We start from the raw sequence: 20,772 nt of genomic DNA, 5'->3' as shown, positions 1-20,772 counted from the left end.
CAGCATTAATGTAAAGAAGTCACAATAATAAATAGTTACCATAAATAATTTTCAACTGTCATATGCACTGGGTAGATACATATTTAAAATCAAAGAAAAGTTATACATAGTTTTAGTCACTTTTTTGGTTAGGTTTTATTTTTGAGGGGAGGGGAGGTAATTAGGTTTATTCATTTATTTTTTTAATGGAGGTACTGGGGATCGAACCCAGGACCTCGTGCATGCTAAGTGTGTGTTCTACCACTGAGCTACACCCTCCCCAGCCTTGGCCACTTGTTTTGAGTCTGTACCCCTCTTCCTTGGTGGGAGCTTGTTCTAATGTGGTGTCTGGATTAAAGCCAGTGATGAAAATGTGAGACCCTAGGTTAGGTACCAACCCATAAGGCAGAAAAAAATACTCTCATCAAGCTGGCTTGCTGTTCCTCTGTTCTGAATGCAACACCTTCTCATCTAGTCTTCCCCCAAGCGAGAGCAAGTCTCCCACAGGGAAATGAATTTGAAAATAAAGCCCCACTGGGTTAAACAAAGTTCAACACATTTATTGTTAGTGCACTACGAAATATATAGGGCCTGCTGAACCACGAACGTTTCACAAATTGCCTGTGATCCTTGTGCGCTGACCTTGGAAAGGAACCTCCTGCACTGCTTTCTCGTTGTCAGTCTCGCGCGTCCTAGGCGCACATGCAAACAAGGTTTTCTTTTTATTGCCGAGCCCCTCTGAGCGTGTTAAAGATGGTTTTGGTGAATTAAAACACTGTCTGGGTTTTCAGTGGGGAGGAGGAGGCTGCATTGCCCCAGCTTATTTAACCTCAAGTCCCCTCCCTTGGCCTTCCCCTCATCAAACTCTTTCCTGAATGATGCGCCGGTCCCGTCTGGGACTTCACAGGGGGTGGCTTGTATCTTCCAGACGAAATGGACACAAGCCCAGGATAGCAGTGAATAGAGCTTTGGAGGCAAATACACTGGAGTTGAGATTCGTTTCTCAGTTATGCATCTTACTTGTTGAATGATTTGGAGCAGTGTTTAAAAATCTCTCTGAGGCTTGGTTTCTCCCATCGATAGAAGAGCTGATGATAACATGAATCTCATAGTTGTGATTATTAATAAGGTTATGTCTGAAGCGCCTTGCATAACATCCTGGACACCATTCAGTGAGTGACTGCAAGGGTGGTGTTTAATTAGATATATTAGTAAATCAGAAAAAGAAATTAAATTAGAAATTAAATAGGTTGTTCTATATGAAGCTTTGCTCCTTTTAGCTAAAGGTTTTCTCTTTTTAATAAAATTTGTGATTATGTTTGAAACACGGCTTTTTTTTTTTTTTTTTTTTACTTTTTAAATTTTCTTTTTTGGTGGGAGGCAATTAGATTTATTTATTTACTTATTTATTTGTTTAATGAATGGAGGTACTGGGGATTGAACCCAGGACCTTGTGCAAGCTAAGCAGGCGCTCCACTACTGAGCTATAACCTCCTTCCTAAAAGAAATCTTCTTTTTAGTAGATAACCCTTTATAGTAGGGATGGGTCCCATTATCTGTGTACATGTCTGAACACTAGTGGTTAATAAATGTTTATTACACTGAATTGAAAGTTTTCATCTCAAAATGAGTGTGGCTGTCTGTACCTAGTGCAGCGAACTGTCAGTTATTAGATGACAGAGATTGTTACTGAAATTTTTAAAATGACACGCAGTTATTATTCACAGTACCGCGAACACTGAATTAGCAGACACTGAACCCTTGCTCCTGGAGGAAATGCAAGATTAGGTTCCTGTTAGCCTCTGGTGTCAACATTTTCACCAACAGATCAATGCATAACCTGGCTTGATGTGTGTTTCTGTTTAAAGGCACCTTATTTATATATATTGTTGATTCATTCATGTTGAACTCAGCGGCCATCATCACTGTCACTCACGCCTAATGTGGCTTATCTAATGCACATTTTCTCTGTAAGGCGTGTCATAGCCTCTGTGCTGAACGAACACTGGCCAGGATTTCAGCACCATTCTTGGGGGCCATTGTAAATGGCCAAATTACCAAAAAAGACAAAATGCAAAAAAAAAATTAAAAGGTGGTGCTAAACAGATCATGAGAGGGATGCTATTTGCAGTATGAGAGCTGACTGACCTCAGCTGGGGACGTGCCCATCCACAACCAGCTACTCAAACCCAGGAATGCCTGCAAAAAGCGCCATGAGTGTTGATTTGTAGGTTACAGATAAATCTTAACGAGTAGGTGCATTCGCGAATATGGATCCTGCAAAAACTGAGGCCCCCCCCCCCGCCCTCTGTTTCTTCGAGCTTAAATATTAGTCTACAGTGAGTTTCTGGTTTCCTGTAAGGAAGCTACATTGCCCATCCGTTGAACTGTCGCTGCAGCCTGTGTGGGTGTCCTTCCCGGAGGAGCCTCCTGTGTTTGTCACAGTAGGGGCTGGAGTGACAGGCAGCCCCCCACGTGGGCAGCGGTGGTGGCTTTGCTTCTCTGTCTGCATTTACTCTCCTACTCAGAGCTCACCCTGGAAGCTGGCTCAGGGTGGGACTCCGGGAGCCCGAGATTCAAAAGCCTTTGCCAAAAACAGTCCCAAGCAAATTGTTTTTTTCCATTGTGGGGAGAGGGGAGGAGGGTGAGAAGATGGCTCTCCTCCAGAGTGGCTGATTCCAGGGTGGAAAGTGAGCATTAGGGAGCTGCGGCCCGAGGACCAGCGGCCCCGGATGGGAAGGATGCAGTTAACCAACAGTCCAACAGCAGTTCAGCCTCCCAAAGCAAATCCCAGTGCTTAGAGACGGGTCTCTTCTCCAAGAAGTCTGTCCTCAGCCCACTGGCCACCTGAGGGGGTGGCACTGTGGAAACGCAAGGGCAGGGCACGGCACCCAGCGCCCACCCGGCGCCTCCCGCCCGCCCCCGCTCAGCTGGGACCCGGTCCCGGCGCTGGGGGAGAGCCAGCTGCAGGGAGCAGGAGTCCTGAACAGCTGCTCTCCCTCCGGGTGGGGCCGTGAGAGGAGGGAGGACAGGATGATGTGCTGGGAGGCAGGTGCCAGCTGCCAGATGTGGCAGTAGTTTTACACATTTTATTTATTTTTAAAAAATATGTTATTTATTTTTTGTTCTTTTTTTTGGGGGGGGAGATAATTAGGTTTATTTCTTTCTTTAATTTTTTGTTGTTGTTGAGGGGAGGTAATTAGGTTTACTTATTTATTTAATGGAGACACTGGGGATTGAACCCAGGACCTCGTGCACGCTAAGCATGTCTCTACCACTGAGTTATACCCTCCCCACCAGTTTTACACATTTTAACAGAGTGCAGCCCTGTTGTGTGTGTGTTTAGGTTTGGTTTTCCTTTTAGGGCTCTTTCCCCCCAGACAGTCGTGAGAGGTGACATTTGGGTGGTGACACTGCAGTGCTCTGAGATTTTAGCAACCATGAGCGATCGACAGGAGCTCCAGTTGTGGAAGATACTGGCTCACAGTTACTGAAGATTTACTATTGCTAGGTACTTTTCTAACCCCTTGACACGTCTTAGCTCATTTAACCCTCACCCCTCCGTCCCAGCAGCCCTCCCAGGCAGGCACTATATTATACCCACTTTATAGATAAGGAAACTGAGGCCGAGTGGTTAAGTAGTGAGTAAGCCCACAGTTACACAGCTACTAAGCATTGGAGCCCAGACTCAAACACGGGCCGTTTGTGCCCCTAGACGCCCCACGGCTCTGTGGAGTTACAGGGAGGCAGGTTCAGGATAGCAGCTCTGGTGTTTTGGGGGATAGATCCAGAGCTCAAGAGCAGAACATCAGCATTGTGCATGGGCTCCTGGAGGGACTGTGCGCCCAGTGCCTCGGGGGGTGGAAGAGGCACCTGACAGCCGGCTGTCCTGAAGGAATTACGGGCTTCGGAGGGGTGGAAATGGGCAAGAAATGGGAAACAGCAGGAAACAGCAAGTGCCCCAGAGGGGTATGAGATGCCCCGTGGACTCGGGTGCGGGAGAGGGCGCTGGTTGCACCAGGAGGTAGGGAGGCTGATTGTTGAGGAGTTGGCGATAAATAAGGAAAGGTGTCTTTAAAGAGGTGGCATTGAGATAGGTCTAGAACGTGTTTCCCAGAATCGTTCTACACCCTCGCCTGACCCTCTGCAGCCAGAGTTAGCCAGGCCGCTAGCCTGCTGCCCTAGGGCACCAGAACCATGTCTTCTGGACAGGGCTGTGGGGGTCTTCCCACCTGCCGACCTCTTATCCCCTCCTCTCCCGCCGGCGCCCCGCTGGAGAGGACCCTGAGGTGTGAGTGCGGGATCAATGGTCTGGTGAGGGACTGGGTTCCAGATGTTTCACTGCAAACCTGAGCATCGTGGTCAGCTTAGATCTGTGCACACACTCCTGGCCTCGGCACATAGGATGTTTATAACTGCACCTTGACCCAGCCCTTAGGGTAGGTGAGCATGGAATGTGAAAACACATTCAGGATCATCTTTGAATTCAGGCTTACATTTAAATATTTGCAGCTGTCCAACTGGTTTGGTTTTTTTTTTTTAAATAGAGATACTGGGGATTGAACCCAAGACCTCATCCATGCTAAGCACACACGCTACAGCTGGGCGACACAGGTCCCCTCCAGGTCTTGTCTTTTAAAGCAACATGATTCAAATCTCTGGGTTTGCCCGGTGTCTGCCTTTCCAGCCCCCGAGTCAAGGAGCTGTGACTGCAAGATGGGTGCACGGGCCCAGCTCCTGGCAGCTTAGGCTGCCTTGGGATGGAGGTCCTAGGCTGGGTCCCTCGAGAGCACTTAGTGGGGACGTAAGACTGCCTTTGAGAGGAGGGGGGTTACAAGCACCACGTCACTGAACTCTGTAAAGCAGTAGCTAACTTCGTTTTGTATTCACACTGTTTTTCCTCTTTTCTCTGTAAGCCCCATCTTCTCTGCTGCTCACCCCCGCCCCCCACCAGAGAGAAAGACCAATTCTTTACTCCCCAGAGAAATCAGAAAATGGTTGTAATAAAGTCATAACCAATCGCATGACTTTAAGGTTGTGAGTTTACAGGCAAAGGTGCTAGTGTGGCGATGTGATTTATCCTTCAGTTTCTCTGCTATCCTGCTGCAGGGGGAAAGAAGGTATTAATAACCCGTCATGCAAGAAAAAAATTGACACTGCTATAAAAATAATCCTTCACTATCTGTTTTTTCTTCACTGGCCTCCCACTGCTAAACTAAATGAGTAACGTTGTGAAAGTATCCATTCTTTACCATCAAAATATTAGCCTTAATTTGCTTTTTCTCTTTCGCTTTTGTCTTCATGTGAGGGGAATAAAGCTAGCTAAAAATAACTGTGATAATTCTCCACGTAGCAGTTCCCCAGCAGGTGCCAAGAAACGTACAGATCTTGTGATGGGTGGATCAGCCCTGAAATAATACAAGAATTACCAAAATGTGGACTTGAGGGAGGAAGCGAGGTGCCAGCATTGATACAGGAAACGCTTTGCATTGTGTTGCACTTGCTTTCAGGGTAGCCTACTTCCTTCTCAAGGTCTCACCTGCTTATATAGTCACCTTACTATTTTGCGTTAAGCTCGGTTATTGTATTCTTTTACACATGGGTAGGAGGCTCTGGTTGCATGCTCTTGAATTTAGAATACTTTCCTCTGCGAGAAATAAAAAGCCCACATCAAACTGGTTTTAGCGGTAAAGGGAGTTTTATTGGCTTATCTTGCTGAAAAATCTAAAAGTAGATGACTTCAGGTTAGGGTTGATCCAGCCTCTCCATAGTGTTACCGCAGACTTGGCTTCTTTCCTATTGCCAGCTGTACCTCTGCTTTAGATCAAGAGTGGTCCCAAGATGACCGGCAGCAGCTTTGGGGGGGGTGTCAAAGTGTCTCAGAAAAAAATTTGTCTCCATATTCTTACTTAGGTCTAACTTAGGTCATGTGCCTGTCACTGGAGCTGGGAGAATACAGTGCACTGATTGGCTTAGCCTAGGTCACAGGATCTGTGTCTGTAATTGGGGGTGGAGTCTGCTTCCCAGAACCAAAGATCCCTAGAGGTAGATGTTGTTGCAAAGGGAAGAGGAGAGAGGTGATGCTGGAGAAGGAACCAGCACATGTCTAGTGCATATGGCTTATCAGTCCCTGAAGCATGAACAAAGTATACACAGGCAGACCTCAGAGATACTGCAGGTCAGTTCCAGACCACGGCAGTAAACAGAGTCACACGAATTCTTTTGTTTCCCAGTGCATATAAAAGTTAATGTTTACACTATAGTGTCATCTATTTGATGTACAATAATAGCATTATGTCTTTAAAAACAATGTGCATACCTTAATTTTAAAAAGTTTATTGCTAAAAAATGCTAACCATCATCTGAACCTTCAGTGAGTTATAATGTTTTTGCAATAGTAACATCCAGGATCTCCGATCACAGATCACCATAACAAATATAATAATAATAACATTTGAAGTATTACAAGAATTACCAAAATGTGGCACCGAGACACAAAGTGAACAAATGCTGTTGCAAAAATGGAGCCAACAGACTTGCTCAATACAGGGTGGCCACAAAGCTTCAATTTGTAAAAACTGTGGTATCTGTGAAGCGCCGTAAAGCGAAGCACAGTAAAGTGAGGTATGCCTGTATTTTGTTGTTCCTGTTGTGAGCGTTTCAACTGATAAATACTGTGCCAGAAATATGTCACTGAAGGCAGGGCCCTGTATATTTTTCTGCCAGTTCCCTGGTCCTGATCCCTGCTTTTCCTAGAGCTTGTTGGAAGAGAGGTCAAGAAGGGAGCTCCTTCCATGGGCCCTGAATCTGAAATGGGGAGAAGGACGAGAGCAGAGAAATGGAGGCGTTATTATCTGTTGGATAAAATGTAATTCATGGAAAGAATTTTTATTCCTTGCAACACTGTTCGTAAAGGAACAAGGTTAATGCAACTGAAATATAGTAAGAAACATCTTTTGAATTTGTCCATTTCCCACAATTTAGACGTTCCCGTTTACAATTATGTTGTTGTCCCCCCTCCCCGCGCCCTGCCCCATGCCACGTCCTTGTCCACACCTGGCTTTTCAGTGAACAACAAAGAACGTGTGTATGCATGTAAATGACCCGGAATCTCTTCCGCCTTCTCTCTTCAGTGGGCAGTTTGCAGTTGTGAAGAAATGCCGTGAGAAAAGCACTGGTCTACAGTATGCAGCCAAATTCATCAAGAAAAGGAGGACCAAATCCAGCCGGCGGGGTGTGAGCCGGGAGGACATCGAGCGGGAGGTCAGCATCCTGAAGGAGATCCAGCACCCCAACGTCATCACCCTGCACGAGGTTTATGAGAACAAGACGGACGTCATCCTGATCCTGGAACTGTGAGTGCTGGGGCAGGGCCACACACACACACACACACACACACACACACACACACACACGCAGCATTTTTCACCATTGGTGTCAGCACTCATTACATGAAAGGGTAGAATTGAACCAGAATCACTCAGAGGTGATTATAGGACTTGTTTTTGAAGCGTTTTGCTTATGTTCTCGGTCACACCCCGCCCATCGGGGATGTTACTGTGGGAAGCTGATTGGAGCACGTTGTGCTGGGACGCATCCCTCTGTCCCTGGCGCTCTGCCTGGCGGCCCCGCTCCTTGTGATGGGTCCAGCAACGTGGGCTGGCTGGCGGGAGAGGAGAGGAAGTCCTCCAGGAACACACAGCAGGGAGCGTCTCTGGGCTGTTTGGATGGAGGAGACATTAGTACCCTGAGGGCAGAGGGAGGGATGGATAGAGCAAGATCGGGTGGTTCTTAGTGACCACAGACCCCACCCCTTTCCTGGAGCCCTAGAGTCGGATGTGCCCTTCCACCAGCCGAGAAGCTCCCCCTTATTTGCAGATCTCTTATGGCGAAGAGGTGATTTTTGAGACTAGAGGAGATGGAAGTGAAGGGAGGTTTATAGAGGACGCAGCCCAGCCCCGGGCCACCGCACTGTGGGGACCTGGCTTTGCAGTCACAGGGCCTGGGGTGCTCACAGGTTCTTGTCTTGTCACTGGAATCTGGGTACGTTCCTTTATGCATCCGAGCAACAATCTTCTTACCTATAAATTTGGGTCAATAACACCTACCTCATCTACCTACCTTTTTGCTTTGAGGAGATAAATGATACGAGAATTTAGGTGTCTGGCTCATGGATGTGTTTAATACATGTTTCTAGGAAGTTCGCAGCCTCTGCACTGGTGACATTTTGGGCTGCATAATTCCTTGTTCAGAGGGCATTGTAGGATGTTGAGCAGTATCTCTGGCTTCTACCCACCAAATTCCCCAGCTGTGACACCAAAAATGCCTCCGGACATTGCCACATGTCCCCTGGGGGCAGAATCTTTTATCTCCTTTCTCCCCTCCCCTCATTGAGAACCACTGCTTTATGGGAAGAGCAGGAGTTTAAGACCACAGAGGATTAAGGCGCCTGCTCAGGCTTCAGCAGAGAAAGGAGTGGAATCACATTATAATCCTCGCTGTGGCTTTATTGGAAACCAGACAGAACTGCGATCAAAATCCAGGGCAAATCCTTTATCATCTCTGAGACTAAATTTCCTCCCTTAAGGCTGTTATAAGAGATGATGAATGCAAAGTTCCTGGGAAAGAAATTATACAGATCACAACTGTTTTTTTTTTGGCTTTTCAGAGAATAGCCCAAGAATGTCATTAATCCCCTTTATATATCAAAATAGACAAGTGATGCCTGTAAGTTATTGCCACATGCTTGTGTATATTCTGGGTTCAGCTTCTGTGGACTGACCCCTAGTCCATAGATATGTTCCCTTAGGTGCATTTATCCTGTGAATAAAATGGGTGTCATCCAATTACTTTTTTACCACTTGATTTAAAAACATTTTTTTTAAATTATACAATGAATGTGATGTTGGAGGAGGGTTGTATAAGTCTATGAAAATTAACACGTGTAGATTTGTGTAACTACCACCCAAATCAGGATGCAGAGTAGTCCCATCACCCCCAAAACTCCCTGGTACTAGCTCCTTATAGTCACACCTACCTTCCACCCCCTGCCCTCTGGCAGTCATTGGCTCCATCACTGTAGTTTTGTCTCTTCATAAATCATGTAAATAACATTATACAGTATTCAATCTTTTGAGACTGGCTTCGTTCATTCAGCATAACGCGTTGGAGATTTGTGCATGAGAGTCCTTTGCTCCTTTTTACTGCTGAGTCGTATTCCACTGTGTGGTGTTTATCTCTTCACCCACTGAAGGACATTTGAATTGTTTCTAGTATTTGGTGATCAGGAGGAAAGCTACTATAAACATTTCCATGCAGGCTTGTGTGTAAACATAAGTTTTCATTTCTGTGGGGTAAATACCATGGAGTGGGATTGCTGAGTCATGCGGTAACTGCACGTTTAATTTTAGAAGAAACTGCCAAACTGTTTTCTGAAGTGGCTGCACCATTTTACAATCCGCCCAGTGGCTCCATCGGCACTTGTTATCGTCAATATTTGTTTTTGGGTTTTTTGGTTGAAGTATAGTCAGTCCTTCTACTCCACCATCTTGGCACTCCCCCGTCCAGTATTTATGTTTAATTGTAACCATTCTATTAGGTGCTTTACGTGGTTCATTGCTTGGCAAACTTGAAAAAAAATTGAGCAAGCTTATGAAGAATGGCTGTTAGGTGGAAGGGGCAGGAGGGGCCTTAGGAAATGGCCCCTTCGCCACAGAGTCAGATGCATGTTTGTCTCCCCTGGGTATTTGTTCCTCAGATTCCAGCATCCCCTGTGAGCTGATTGTCTCTCGCCTTTTCACCCACCAGGCATGTGAAGGGTAGTGATGGTTACTTTTATGTGTCAATTGACTGGGCCACAGGGTATCCTGACATTTGGTTAAGCATTATTCTGGATTGTGTCTTGAGGGTGTTTCTAGGTGAGATTAACATTTGAATCAGTAGACTGAGTAAAGCGGATTGCCCTCCCCAGTGGTGGGTGGGCCTCGTCTAATCAGTTGAAGGCCTGAATAGAACAAAAAGGCTGACTTTACCCTGAATAAAAGAGAATTCCTTCTACCTGCTGGCCTTCAAGCAGAGACATTGGCTTTTTCCTGCCTTCAGACTGGAGGTGAAACATTGGCTCTCCTGGGTCACCAGCTGGGTCCTGTCGACTCACCTTGTCAGCCTCCATGATTGTGTGAGTCAGCTCCTTAAAAATAAATCTTTCTCTCTTTGTATATGTACATCCTGTTGGTTCTGGTTCTCTGGAGAACCCTGACTAGTTCCGGGGGACTAAAGCCTGAGGAGGGAACGTTCACCCTTGTTTTCATGTCACAAGTCTGCCCCGTTTTGTATCCACAGGTACTTTGCCATGAAGAGGTGCTGTAATTTTTAATAGACTATTCAGAATATTAGATCTGCCCCGGAGAAAGAGTCATCCTTGCCTTTGAGAAAATTATTGTTGTTCTAACAGCTTTAAAGGAAGATTGAGTCACCAGTGATTTATCCCATCTCCTCTCTCCTTTCTTAGGACTGCTGAGATACAGTGTTTGTTAAAGAGAGAATAAAATGTAAGAATTTGTCAGAAAACAGCCCTGCAGCGTAACAGTGGCCCCTTGTCTGTATCCTCTGGTTCAGTAATGATCATCTTTGAGTGGATATATTTTTTCATTTACTGCTTTGGGATGAACTCCATGGCAAGTATTGCTTCCTGCAGGCTTCCTGATGAAGCTTGTTTCCCTGTTGAAGCCTGTCTCCACGTGGTTGGATGAATTTCCACCCCTGAACTCCAGGCCTGTCCTTACCACTGAGAAAGAGACCCCCAAACCACTTCCCTACTCAGAATTTCATGAGCCACCTCCAGTGATCTGGGTGAGAAACAGACGTGGTATCTTTTCTATCCTTTGTACAGAAACTACTTGGTATCTGCATTAAAGGCACAGTTGTCAAATCCTAGTCCATAGTCTACCCTTTAAAATTTCTGTAAGCTCTGAAAGTAGTTTTGAAGAATGACTTTTCCCCCAACAAGCTCTACTGGAAAACGACCTTCCCACAGCTGATCTGTTACAGCTTTCTTCCTCAACTTGCTGCTCGGAAACAGCGAAGTATTTCAGGCTGTGGATAGTTCAGGTTTCCTCTGATCAGACATGGGTCAAACCCAAAAGCCTTTAGGGGCCAGACAGGTGATGTAAATGAGTGAGGTGGGTCTACATAAGGCTTCAGTGTTGGGTAGGCATCAGGGAATGGTGGGGACTGTGGCTAACTGAAACCCTCCTGCCCCACCTCTTGAGGGGGAACCACTCATCAGTTGATTGTTGCCATGTGGGATTTGGGATCCAGTGTTGCTAGATCTTGCAGTTTTTTCAAGAACAGTCTGGTATTTAGGTTTTTAATTTTGGCTTTCATGATCAGACAAAATAAAACCAACCTGAAGGTCACAGAACTCTAGATTCTAGCCTGTTTTATGTAAGCAGTAAGCATTAGTTGATTACTAATGTGGGAGACACAACATGGGATCAGTATAGTCAGAGACAGCCCCCAAAGCTAGCAGTTCTGTTGAAAAGGCAAGATACACATGTAGCATTACAAAATGATTTTTTAATGTACAGTTAATGTAGAGTTTAACAATGGTTCTCAAACTTCAGTGTGCACCCAAATCTCCTGAAGGCTTGTTAAAATATACATTATCTTGCTGTCATTCCAGAGTTTCTAAGTCAGTGTGTCAAGGGTGGGGCGCAAGAATTTATGGTTTAAACAAGCTCCCAGGTGATGCTGTTGCTAGTATGGGGTTCCCCTTTTGAGAAGCTGTTACAGGTTGAATTGTGTCCCCTCAAAATATGCTGTTGTACATTGATGTCCTGAGCCTCTCTACCTCAGAATGTCACCTTATTTAGGATTAGGGTGGATGCAGGTGCCATTGGTTAAAATGAGTCATGGAGGGGGAATAGTGTGGGCTCCTTGTCCCATGTGACTGGTGTCCTCATAAGGAGAAGGCCATGTGGAGATAGAGGATTGGAGCAATGCATCCACGAGCTACTAAAAGTGGATGGGGGTCTAGCTCAGTGGTAGAGCATGTGCTTAGCATGCATGAGGTCCTGGGTTCAATCCCTAGTATCTCCATAAAAACTAAACAAATAAACAAACAAAACCTACAAGCTACTAGGAGATAGACCTGGAACAGATTCCCCTCCAAGCCCTCAGAAGGAACTAAGACCATAAACCCACACCTTGTTTTCAGACTTCTGGCCTCCAGAACTGTGAGACAATAAGTATCTGTTATTTTAAGCCACCCATTATATGGTACTTTGTTATAACAGCCAGAGCAAACTAATGTCAAAGCACCAGTTGAATAGATTGTGGTATATTTATACAATGGAATACTACTCAGCCATAAAAAAGAATGAAATAATGCCATGCAGCAACATGGATGGGCCTAGAAATCATCATTCTAAATGAAGTAAGCCAGAAAGAAAAAGAAAAATGCCATATGATACCACTCATATGTGGAATCTAAAAAAAAAAAGGGAAAAAGGACACTATGAACTCACCTGCACAACAGAAACAGACTTGCAGATATAGTAAACAATCCTGTGGTTACCAAGGAAAGGGGATGAGAAGGGATAAATTTGGGAGTTTGAGATTTGCAAATGTTAGCTACTGCATATAAAAATAGATTTAAATAAAAACAAGTTTCTTCTGTATAGCACAGGGAACTACATTCAATATCTTGTAGTAACTTTTAATGAAAAAGCATAGGAAAACTAATATATGTATGCATATGCATGACTGGGACATTGTGCTGTACACCAGAAATTGACACATTGTAACTGACTGTACTTCAATTAAAAAAAAGAAAAGAAAACTATCATTGATAGAACTGGAAACCACTCACATGTAAAATTCTGTAAGCTAGCTGAAAAGAAATGGTAGCCTGGGATGCAGGAATCTTACTTCTTGCAGGAGGCTTGGGCAGAAGAGGGCTGGAGGGGGTGGGTGATTCTACCTTAAGGCTGGAGTGGCCATCACCTCATCACCTCTGCTTCTGGAGGGTCACCTAAGTTTTGGATTATCTGTCTGAAAAGTTACCTTATTAATCTTTACAAAGGGAAAATCCTAGAATTGCCACATAATTAGTGGCTTAGTGCATTGTTCCAAAGAAATCAAGCCAGTTGGGGTTCTCCGGCCCTAAATTTTCCTTTGTTTGTTCTGCTGTTACTGAGTCCAAGCTTGCTCTGCTTACCGCACAAAAGGCCAATAAATTGGGAAACAAGGTGTTGAGGCAAGCAAGTGTTGGAAAGCCGGCAGACTGAGAAGATGGCAGACTGATGTCCTGGAGAACCATCTTACTCAAGTCAGAGTTCAGGCTCCTGTTATACTGAAAAGGGGAAGGGATGTGGTTGGTTGTTGCAAACTTCTTGGTGTAGGAATTCTTTGTTCTTGGCACCCTTTGTTCTTGCAGCTGTCCACGTGGGTCAGGTCATGTTGCCCCTGTAAAACCTCCAACAAAACAAATGTTATTTTTCATTCTGCAGCTTATCTTTACGAGTGCAGAAGTGTTAATAGCCTTAAAGGTCGAAGGCTGGAGAATAGGCTATCCTGTATATTTCAGGCTATAGTCAATATTCTTCTATAAAAAAGTGCAGAGCCAGCAAAACTAAGCCTAGAAAACAGGGCACAGGGTTAAAGCCAAAAGAACAGATCTAATATGGAGTCAGATTTGCTTTTTTCTATTACATTGCTTGGAATTTAAGGCAGGTCTTTAAATCAGAGTAACCACTCCCCCCCTTTTCTTCCTTCTCTCCCTCTCTCTTGTCACAGGAAATTCAGTTTAATTAGTGCAATATACTGTGGTTGTAGCCCAGTACAGGGCATGGAATGAATAATGCATTCTATTTTTTTTTAATTTAAAAAGGTTAATTTTATTAATTTTCTATTGCGGTGGAAAACACCTAACATAAAATGGACCATTTTAACCATTTTTAAGTATACTGTTGAGCAGTGTTAGGTATATTCGTCTTGTGCAGCAGATCTCCAGAACTCCGTCATCTTGCAAAGTGGAAACTCTACACCTATGCAACAACAACCCTCCTTTCTTAGCACTGTGTTTTGACTTTGTCTAAGTTAATAATTTCTGAAATTCAGTTTGTTCATTGCAAACAACTGCCAAGTTATGTTCAAGCACTTGTGTAATGTTAGATCACTTTCTATGGGATCATTGTGAAGTTGGCTCACTCTCTCGTAGCCATACCAGGATGCAAACTAATAAGAATATAAATATGATTTTTTTTCATCGTATATCAGCACAGTAGGTGTATGTGGATGAATTCATGCTGCACTGTCAGCAAATCCAGAATTGCAAGAGCCTTTCAAGAAGCAAATGCAGTGATTAAAGTGATGGTTTCAAGCTACCTTCAAAGTGGAGAAGTCTTGCTAAGCTGAATGCAGTTGTAGGAACATAAATGATGCTGGTAAATGAGGTGTGTCTGATGCGGGAAGCCTTTCAGTCCCCCACCCCCAAGCACACTCAGATTTCTTAAATGCCTTTTTTTTTTCCCCCTGTTACATTTATTCTCTCTTCTCTGAGCTCGAGCCAGCTCTTCTGACTTTTTGAACTTTTGTTTTTATTCACAAAGGTAATTTCAAGAACTGTTCTGGGTTACACTTCTGACATCTGGCTGCTCAGATACCTACTATTAGGCAAGAACAGAGATCTGAAATGCATTTGGCAACAGTCTCAACCTTTCGCAACAGAATTAAATAGTGTAGAATAGGTTATTTTCCACTCAGACATTCTCTTGAGAAATAAAACCTGTCTGTATGTCCTCCCCCACACTCTTTCTTGCCAGATTGGTTGAAAGTGTTTCCTTAGTGTTTATTAAATGGGCATTTTTACTCACTTAAGTGGATTATTTGATTTCCAGACGGTGTTAGAAAAATTGAGACAATGAAAATCATAAAAACAAACCACATGTAGTATCTGTGAGCTCATAGATGTGTTATTATATGGTCGTAACTTTAAATATCCGGCTCGATGTTCTCTGTGCTGTACATGTGAATGGCAGACAGTGAGTGTTTGAAATCTTTGTCTCCAGGAAAGACGTGTGATTGTTGAGTTTGGTAAACTGGGGTGAACTGGCCTGCCAGCCAGCCTCCGAGACTTCCGTAGCTCAGTGATGCGCTAGTCTTAACCCCTCCCCGGGGACCACAGATTCTGCTTTGTGATGCTCTGGGGTACTGCAGATCCCTGGGAACTGTTCACGCTTCCTCTTGGAAACTCACAGCTGCCTCACAGACATTATTCTTCCTGTCTTGGTCAACCACTGTCCTAACCAGCGCTTCAAGAGGACCTAACGGAAGGGAGCTCTGAGGAATTGCAGCTTCAGCTGACCCTTCAGACATTCTGGTTTCCCCTCTCGCTCTGTTTCCTCTCCTTGCTGCTCTGGTTTCTTCTGTCCATGGTGGAGGCCACCTCGGTCACAATCACAGCCTCCCTGCACTACTCAGCTTCTATACCCGCAGAGCCCAGGCCCCTCCCAGGCCGAGGGCTGGCATTTTGGTGGTCCAGGCTCAGTCCAAACCTTCTGCCTGGCTTTTCTCCACGCTGGTCATACGGCGCCCACGTCTAGGCACGGTGCACCCAGAATTCTGGGGTGGTGGTTGGTGTGCAGCTTTGGAGACAGGAAGCTGGGGAGACTCGCCCCCAGCTGGTGCTCCAGAAGAAATAGCACCCAGGTCACACAGGCTCATGGGTGGGATCCCCCTACCAGGCTAGTGTTTAGGGCAGATTAGTAACAATCTCTCCAGACCATCCATGAGCCCCTTGGAGCCTCCCTGCTGCCTCATTGCAAAATGTTGCTAAAAACCACATACAAATACTTCTAAAAACAACCTGATAATTGCTTTTTTTCTCTCAATTTGTATTTCCAAATAACTGAATATTACCTCACTTTCTTTTTTTTTTTTTTAAAGTTGGGTTTATTTATTTATTTTGTTTTGTGGGGGAGGGAGGTACTTAGGTTTATTTATTTACCTTTTAGAGGAGGTCCTGGGAATTGAACCCAGAACCTCGTGCATGCGAAGCGTGTGCTCTACCACTTTGAGCTACACCCTCCCCACTTACCTCACTTCCTTACATTTAGCCACTTTTTTTTTTTTTTCATGTGTGTAACCTTTTATCACCGTGGTCAAAACCGCTGTAATGCAGATGCAGAACCTCAGGGCTCTCGCAGGGCAGCAGTCGGTGCTGGCTTGTCCCATCCTGAAATGCCAGTTTCCTTTCCAGTCTCTAAACTAATGCAGATGCCAGGCGTGGCTACAGGGAGGCACAAACGCTGATGTCTTGATGAAATTAGGTGTATGTGAGATGTGGGCTAACGGCCCTGGTCCTCCCTCAATGACAGAATATCCCCCCCCCCCCACGCAATATTTTGATGGGAAAACTCAAGTAAAATTGATCGTTTCAGAAACAGAGGGTAGAATGTTCTCTCCTTCTGAGGCACGTCCAGTTTGGTGTGGATCTTTGCAAAATGAGAGAGGATAAAGGATGAGAGGGGCTTTCCTTGGAGAAGAGAGGGAAGCTGCACTTGGACTCTTGGGCATCAGTCAGCCCCTGCCTTATGTTCCTCGAGTCCTTGGGTGTTAATTCTCAGATGGTAGCTTCTCGGGGAAGGAGTTTTCTCGTTTGAGCCCTGAAGTTCTGCTGAGCCCGGAAGGACTTAGCCTCCAAGGTCTACTGCCCGTCCTTCCTAAGCCGTCATCTTTGGGGGTTGAGGGGAAGGGGGATGAAATCAAAAAGACCACCTTGGAGCCTGGAGGGCGTTCCACGCCTGCCCCCCTCATCCTCTTACCCACCGCGGGCTGCAGTCACCTTGGACCATCACCTCCTGGGGCAGCAAATTTAAATCCCAGTGACTCGAGAGCCACATTGGCTCCTCCTCAATTTGAAAGCAGTGACGCAGCAGCTTTTGAAATCTACCCTGGATTTTGAGGACCTTTCTGTTTCTCTGTTCAGTGCTGCTCCTCTGGCAGCCATGTGGTTCTTGCCCCTCATTTCTTAGCATTTCCGTGATGCTGGGAGAGAGCAGGGTTCCCATGGGAACGATGGCGTCCAGGACGGCTTGGTGAGGGCTCCAGCGTTACAGCTGCATGTGCGTATTTGCCCCCGTCATTGTGTTTCTCTGAGGGCAAGGCTGTGACCTGCTTTGGCTCCCATGGCTAGTCAGACTGTTTTGGGTCCAATAAATGTGTGCAGGGGTGGGGAGAGGGTATAGCTCACTGGTAGAGCACATGCCTAGCATGTGCGAGCTCCTGGGTTCAATTCCCCAGTACCTCCATTTAAAAAAGAAAGTGTGCGAAGTCCACATGGAGCCAGAAGAACATGACGATGGGTTGGAAGGGTCATGTGCGTCTGAAGCGGCGGGTGACCCCTGACGGAGCCACTTTTCTTGGTGAGATGCTGAACTACTTGCTTGGGCTTCAGGAAACGTACTCTTGACTAAGTCTCTTAGAGGGTAAGGTATACAACTTTCAACATCAGGGTTTAAGTCAGTCTGGTTCTAGCAGGAAGCAGATGGCACACACAAGTGGTGAAATTTGAAGAACATTTTATGAAGAGGCGATGAGGAAATGTGTGTCCCAGGGTTAAAGGAAGCAAGTGACGAGCACGCCCCCTGGGACTAGCAGTGACAGCACGGTGCCCCCATCACCTCAGATCTGAAGGGGAGGAGAGGGGAGGCCTGAGGAACCTGGAAGGGATAACTTGCTAGAGGGAAGGACACCTGACCTGTGCTGAGCCCTCAGTAGGGGCACTCGGCCCACCTGTGGCAAGCTGGCAGGGGGAGTGTGGTTGACCTCTCCTTCCCTGTTGGTGCCGCCTGTTGGCCAAACCAAACGAGCAGTCAAGTGACAAGGAACCCCTTTCCTTCAGTCTCGATGAGCAGCCTTCCTGCGCCAGCACTGGAGGGAGAAGCGTAGCACGTGGATCTGGAGAGGTAAATAGAAAAGAATCTTGCTCTGGGTTTAGAGGGATTTTTCTTGATCCTCTGGTCCTTTTGATACTGAGTAGTTACCGTCCAAATTGCCCGGCACCCTCTCAAGAAATCTTTACAGGCCTGAAAAATACCAATAAGTCACTGGACTGTTAGAATCTACTTGATCTCAAAGGCTGTGTGCCCATCACAAATTCGTAAAAAGGAAGTACTTTTTTTGAAGCATGACTCCCTTTGTCTTCCTTATTTTTTTTATTTTTTATTTTTTATTTTTTTTTACTTTATTAAAAACTCCATTGGAATGAAGAGAGTGAGACACGGAGGGCAAGTCTCCAAGTCCTGGCTCTTTGATAGGCGGTGGTTCTCCGTTGCCAGGGCAACTTGCTCAGCAAAGGGAGCTGTGTTCATCCTGCCTCTGTTACCCTTCGAGTGCTGGGCCCTTCTCTGAAGGCACCGGCGTTGTCTTGATGCTCCTTGGCATCCATGTGTCTGATGGATGCGGAGGGAAGGATTTCCGTGGAGATGGGAAGCCCGCTGTACCTGTCCCCTTCTCTCCTTGGACTCTCATTCCCTCTTCAGATCACTTTAATCTGCCTTCGATTTCTCTCCTTGCTGCTGAAAGAACTCCTACCAAAGCTTCCTAACTTGCAAAATTCTTTAATATATATGGAACCTGTGACACTCAGCCATCACACCCAGTGTGTTGATTTCCCAACAACTGTGTCTCTGGGTCTCTCTGCAGCCCCACAATAGCTTCTCGAGTTGCCCGTTGTGCGTCTCCACCCAAATGAATCTCCCCCCGGTACCTCAAACTTAGCGTGTCCTAAACTGAACTCATAATCTCCTCCCCAATCTGCTTCTCCCCTCTCCGTGCTAGAGCAGACGGTGGAGTCATGGCACCACCGTCTTCCTGGCTGCCCAGACTGGATGCCCTGGCACCACCTTGCCACTCCCTTCTCCCCTCACTCCGCACTGTGCCCCACAGCCAGTCTTCCATCAAGTCCTGTGGGTTCTGCTTCTGATAGAGCTCCTGAATCCTCTCTTTATTACCGTTCTCATACTTTCTCCTGGTCCAGCACCTCATTAACCCTTCCCTGAGTTATGACAACATCCTCTGTAGTGTTTCTCCCATCCAGCTCACCCCCAGGTTTATTATAAAACAGCTACTTCTCTTGCTTAAAAATCTTTGATGAATAAGCATGTGAAAAGATGTTCAAGGTCATTCATCCTGAGATATCCCTACAAATCAAAACCATGGTGAGACCGCTTCATATCCAGTAGGGTGGCCATAATAGAAAAGACAGACAATATCACATGTTGGTGGGGATTTTGGAGAAATTGAAACATTTTGCAGAATATTACACTGCAATGCGATTGCAATGTAATGTAACATAATTCCATTGCTAGTGAGAGTATAAAATGGTTCCGCTGCTTTGGAAAACACTTTAGCCATTCCTCAAAATGTTCCAACATAGATCTACCATATAACTCAGCATTTCCCCCCCCCTCAGATTATATCCAAGAAAAATGGAAATATATGTCTACACAAACACTTACTCACGGAGTACACAGCAGCGTTATTCACAATAGCCAAAAAAATTGAAACAATCCAAATGTCCCATCATGGGGGAGGGTACAGCTCAGTGGTAGAGTGTGTGCCAGCATGCATGAGGTCCTGGGTTCAATCCCCAGTCCCTCCACTAAATAAACAAACAAACAAACCAAATCCGCCCCCCCCCAAAACCAAACAACAAACCAACAAATAAAATCCCATCAGTTGATGAATGGATAAACAAAATGTGTTATATCCATACAAGGGACTGTTACTTGGCAATGAGAAAAGACAGAGGTACTATTACATGCTACAACATGGATGAAGCTTTAAAGCATTATGCTGAGTGACAGAAGCCAGTCTCAAAAGATGACATATCGTATGATGTGATGAATATGAAATGTCCAGAACAGGCAAATCTGCAGAGACAGAAAGTAGATTAGTGGTTGCCTAGGGCAGGTGGGGTATTGGTGGCAGAGAATGAGGAGTCTTTTGGGGCCATGAAAATATTCTAATATGAGATGGTGGTGATAGTTTCACAGCTCTGTGAATATACTAAAAACCACTGAATTACAAACTTTAAAAAGGGTCAGTGGTATGGTGTGTGTCTTGTCTCTCATGTCTCAATAAAGCCTTAGAAACATCTCTAATGGCTGCTTCCTGCCCACAGAATGAAGCCCACGATCCAGAGAGCGGTGTAGGATCTTTGAACCCATGTCCAGCTCCCTTTTTACATCCAGCCACTTCCCCTGCACCCCTTTTGCCTCTGTGCCTGATGCACGGTTCACAGAGAATCTCTTGCCTTTAGCAGATTTTGCCAGGTTCCTAGGCACCCCAAACCCATTGCTTGCGCTGCACCCTCTGCCTCTCACACTGTAGCTTGTCCACCCAGAGAACTCCTACTCATCTGTCAAAGCCCAGCCCGCATATCACACTCTTTGGCTTTCCTGCCCGCCCCAGTTAGGTTTAATTACTTTCTTATGTGTGTTTTCATCGCCTTTGAGAAGTGTGTTGATGATAGCACTTGTCTTATGTTTGAGATGTTTATGTGTCATTCCCTATAATGAACTGTGAGCTTTTCCGGAGATGTGCCAGTATTTCACTTACTTGTCTTTCTGTCTCAAGCATCCAGAAGGGGGCGAGAATAGTAGCGCACAGTCAGTGCCTGATAAAAGCGGCTGAAGTCGAATTCAGTCAAGGGGACCAGCGGGGAGGTCCTGATGGACAGCAGTAAGGGGCTTTTCTAGAGTTACGACAGTGGTGATGCGGATAAGA

General features: G+C 45.5%; 1 protein-coding gene across 1 annotated transcript in view; it reads left to right on the top strand.

Moving 5' to 3' along the window:
• Window positions 1–20,772, top strand: part of DAPK1 (death associated protein kinase 1) — a 180,496-nt gene that overhangs the window by 85,062 nt on the left and 74,662 nt on the right. The window contains 1 exon segment of the mRNA XM_032477475.1: window positions 7,113–7,334. Within this exon segment, the coding sequence (XP_032333366.1) occupies window positions 7,113–7,334 (222 nt within the window).

Source organism: Camelus ferus, chromosome 4 (assembly GCF_009834535.1).
Source record: "Camelus ferus isolate YT-003-E chromosome 4, BCGSAC_Cfer_1.0, whole genome shotgun sequence".
In the NCBI taxonomy this organism is placed as follows: Eukaryota; Metazoa; Chordata; class Mammalia; order Artiodactyla; family Camelidae; genus Camelus; species Camelus ferus.
The sequence above is the reverse complement of the archived record's forward strand: the minus strand, read 5'-3'. Positions and strand labels throughout refer to the sequence as shown.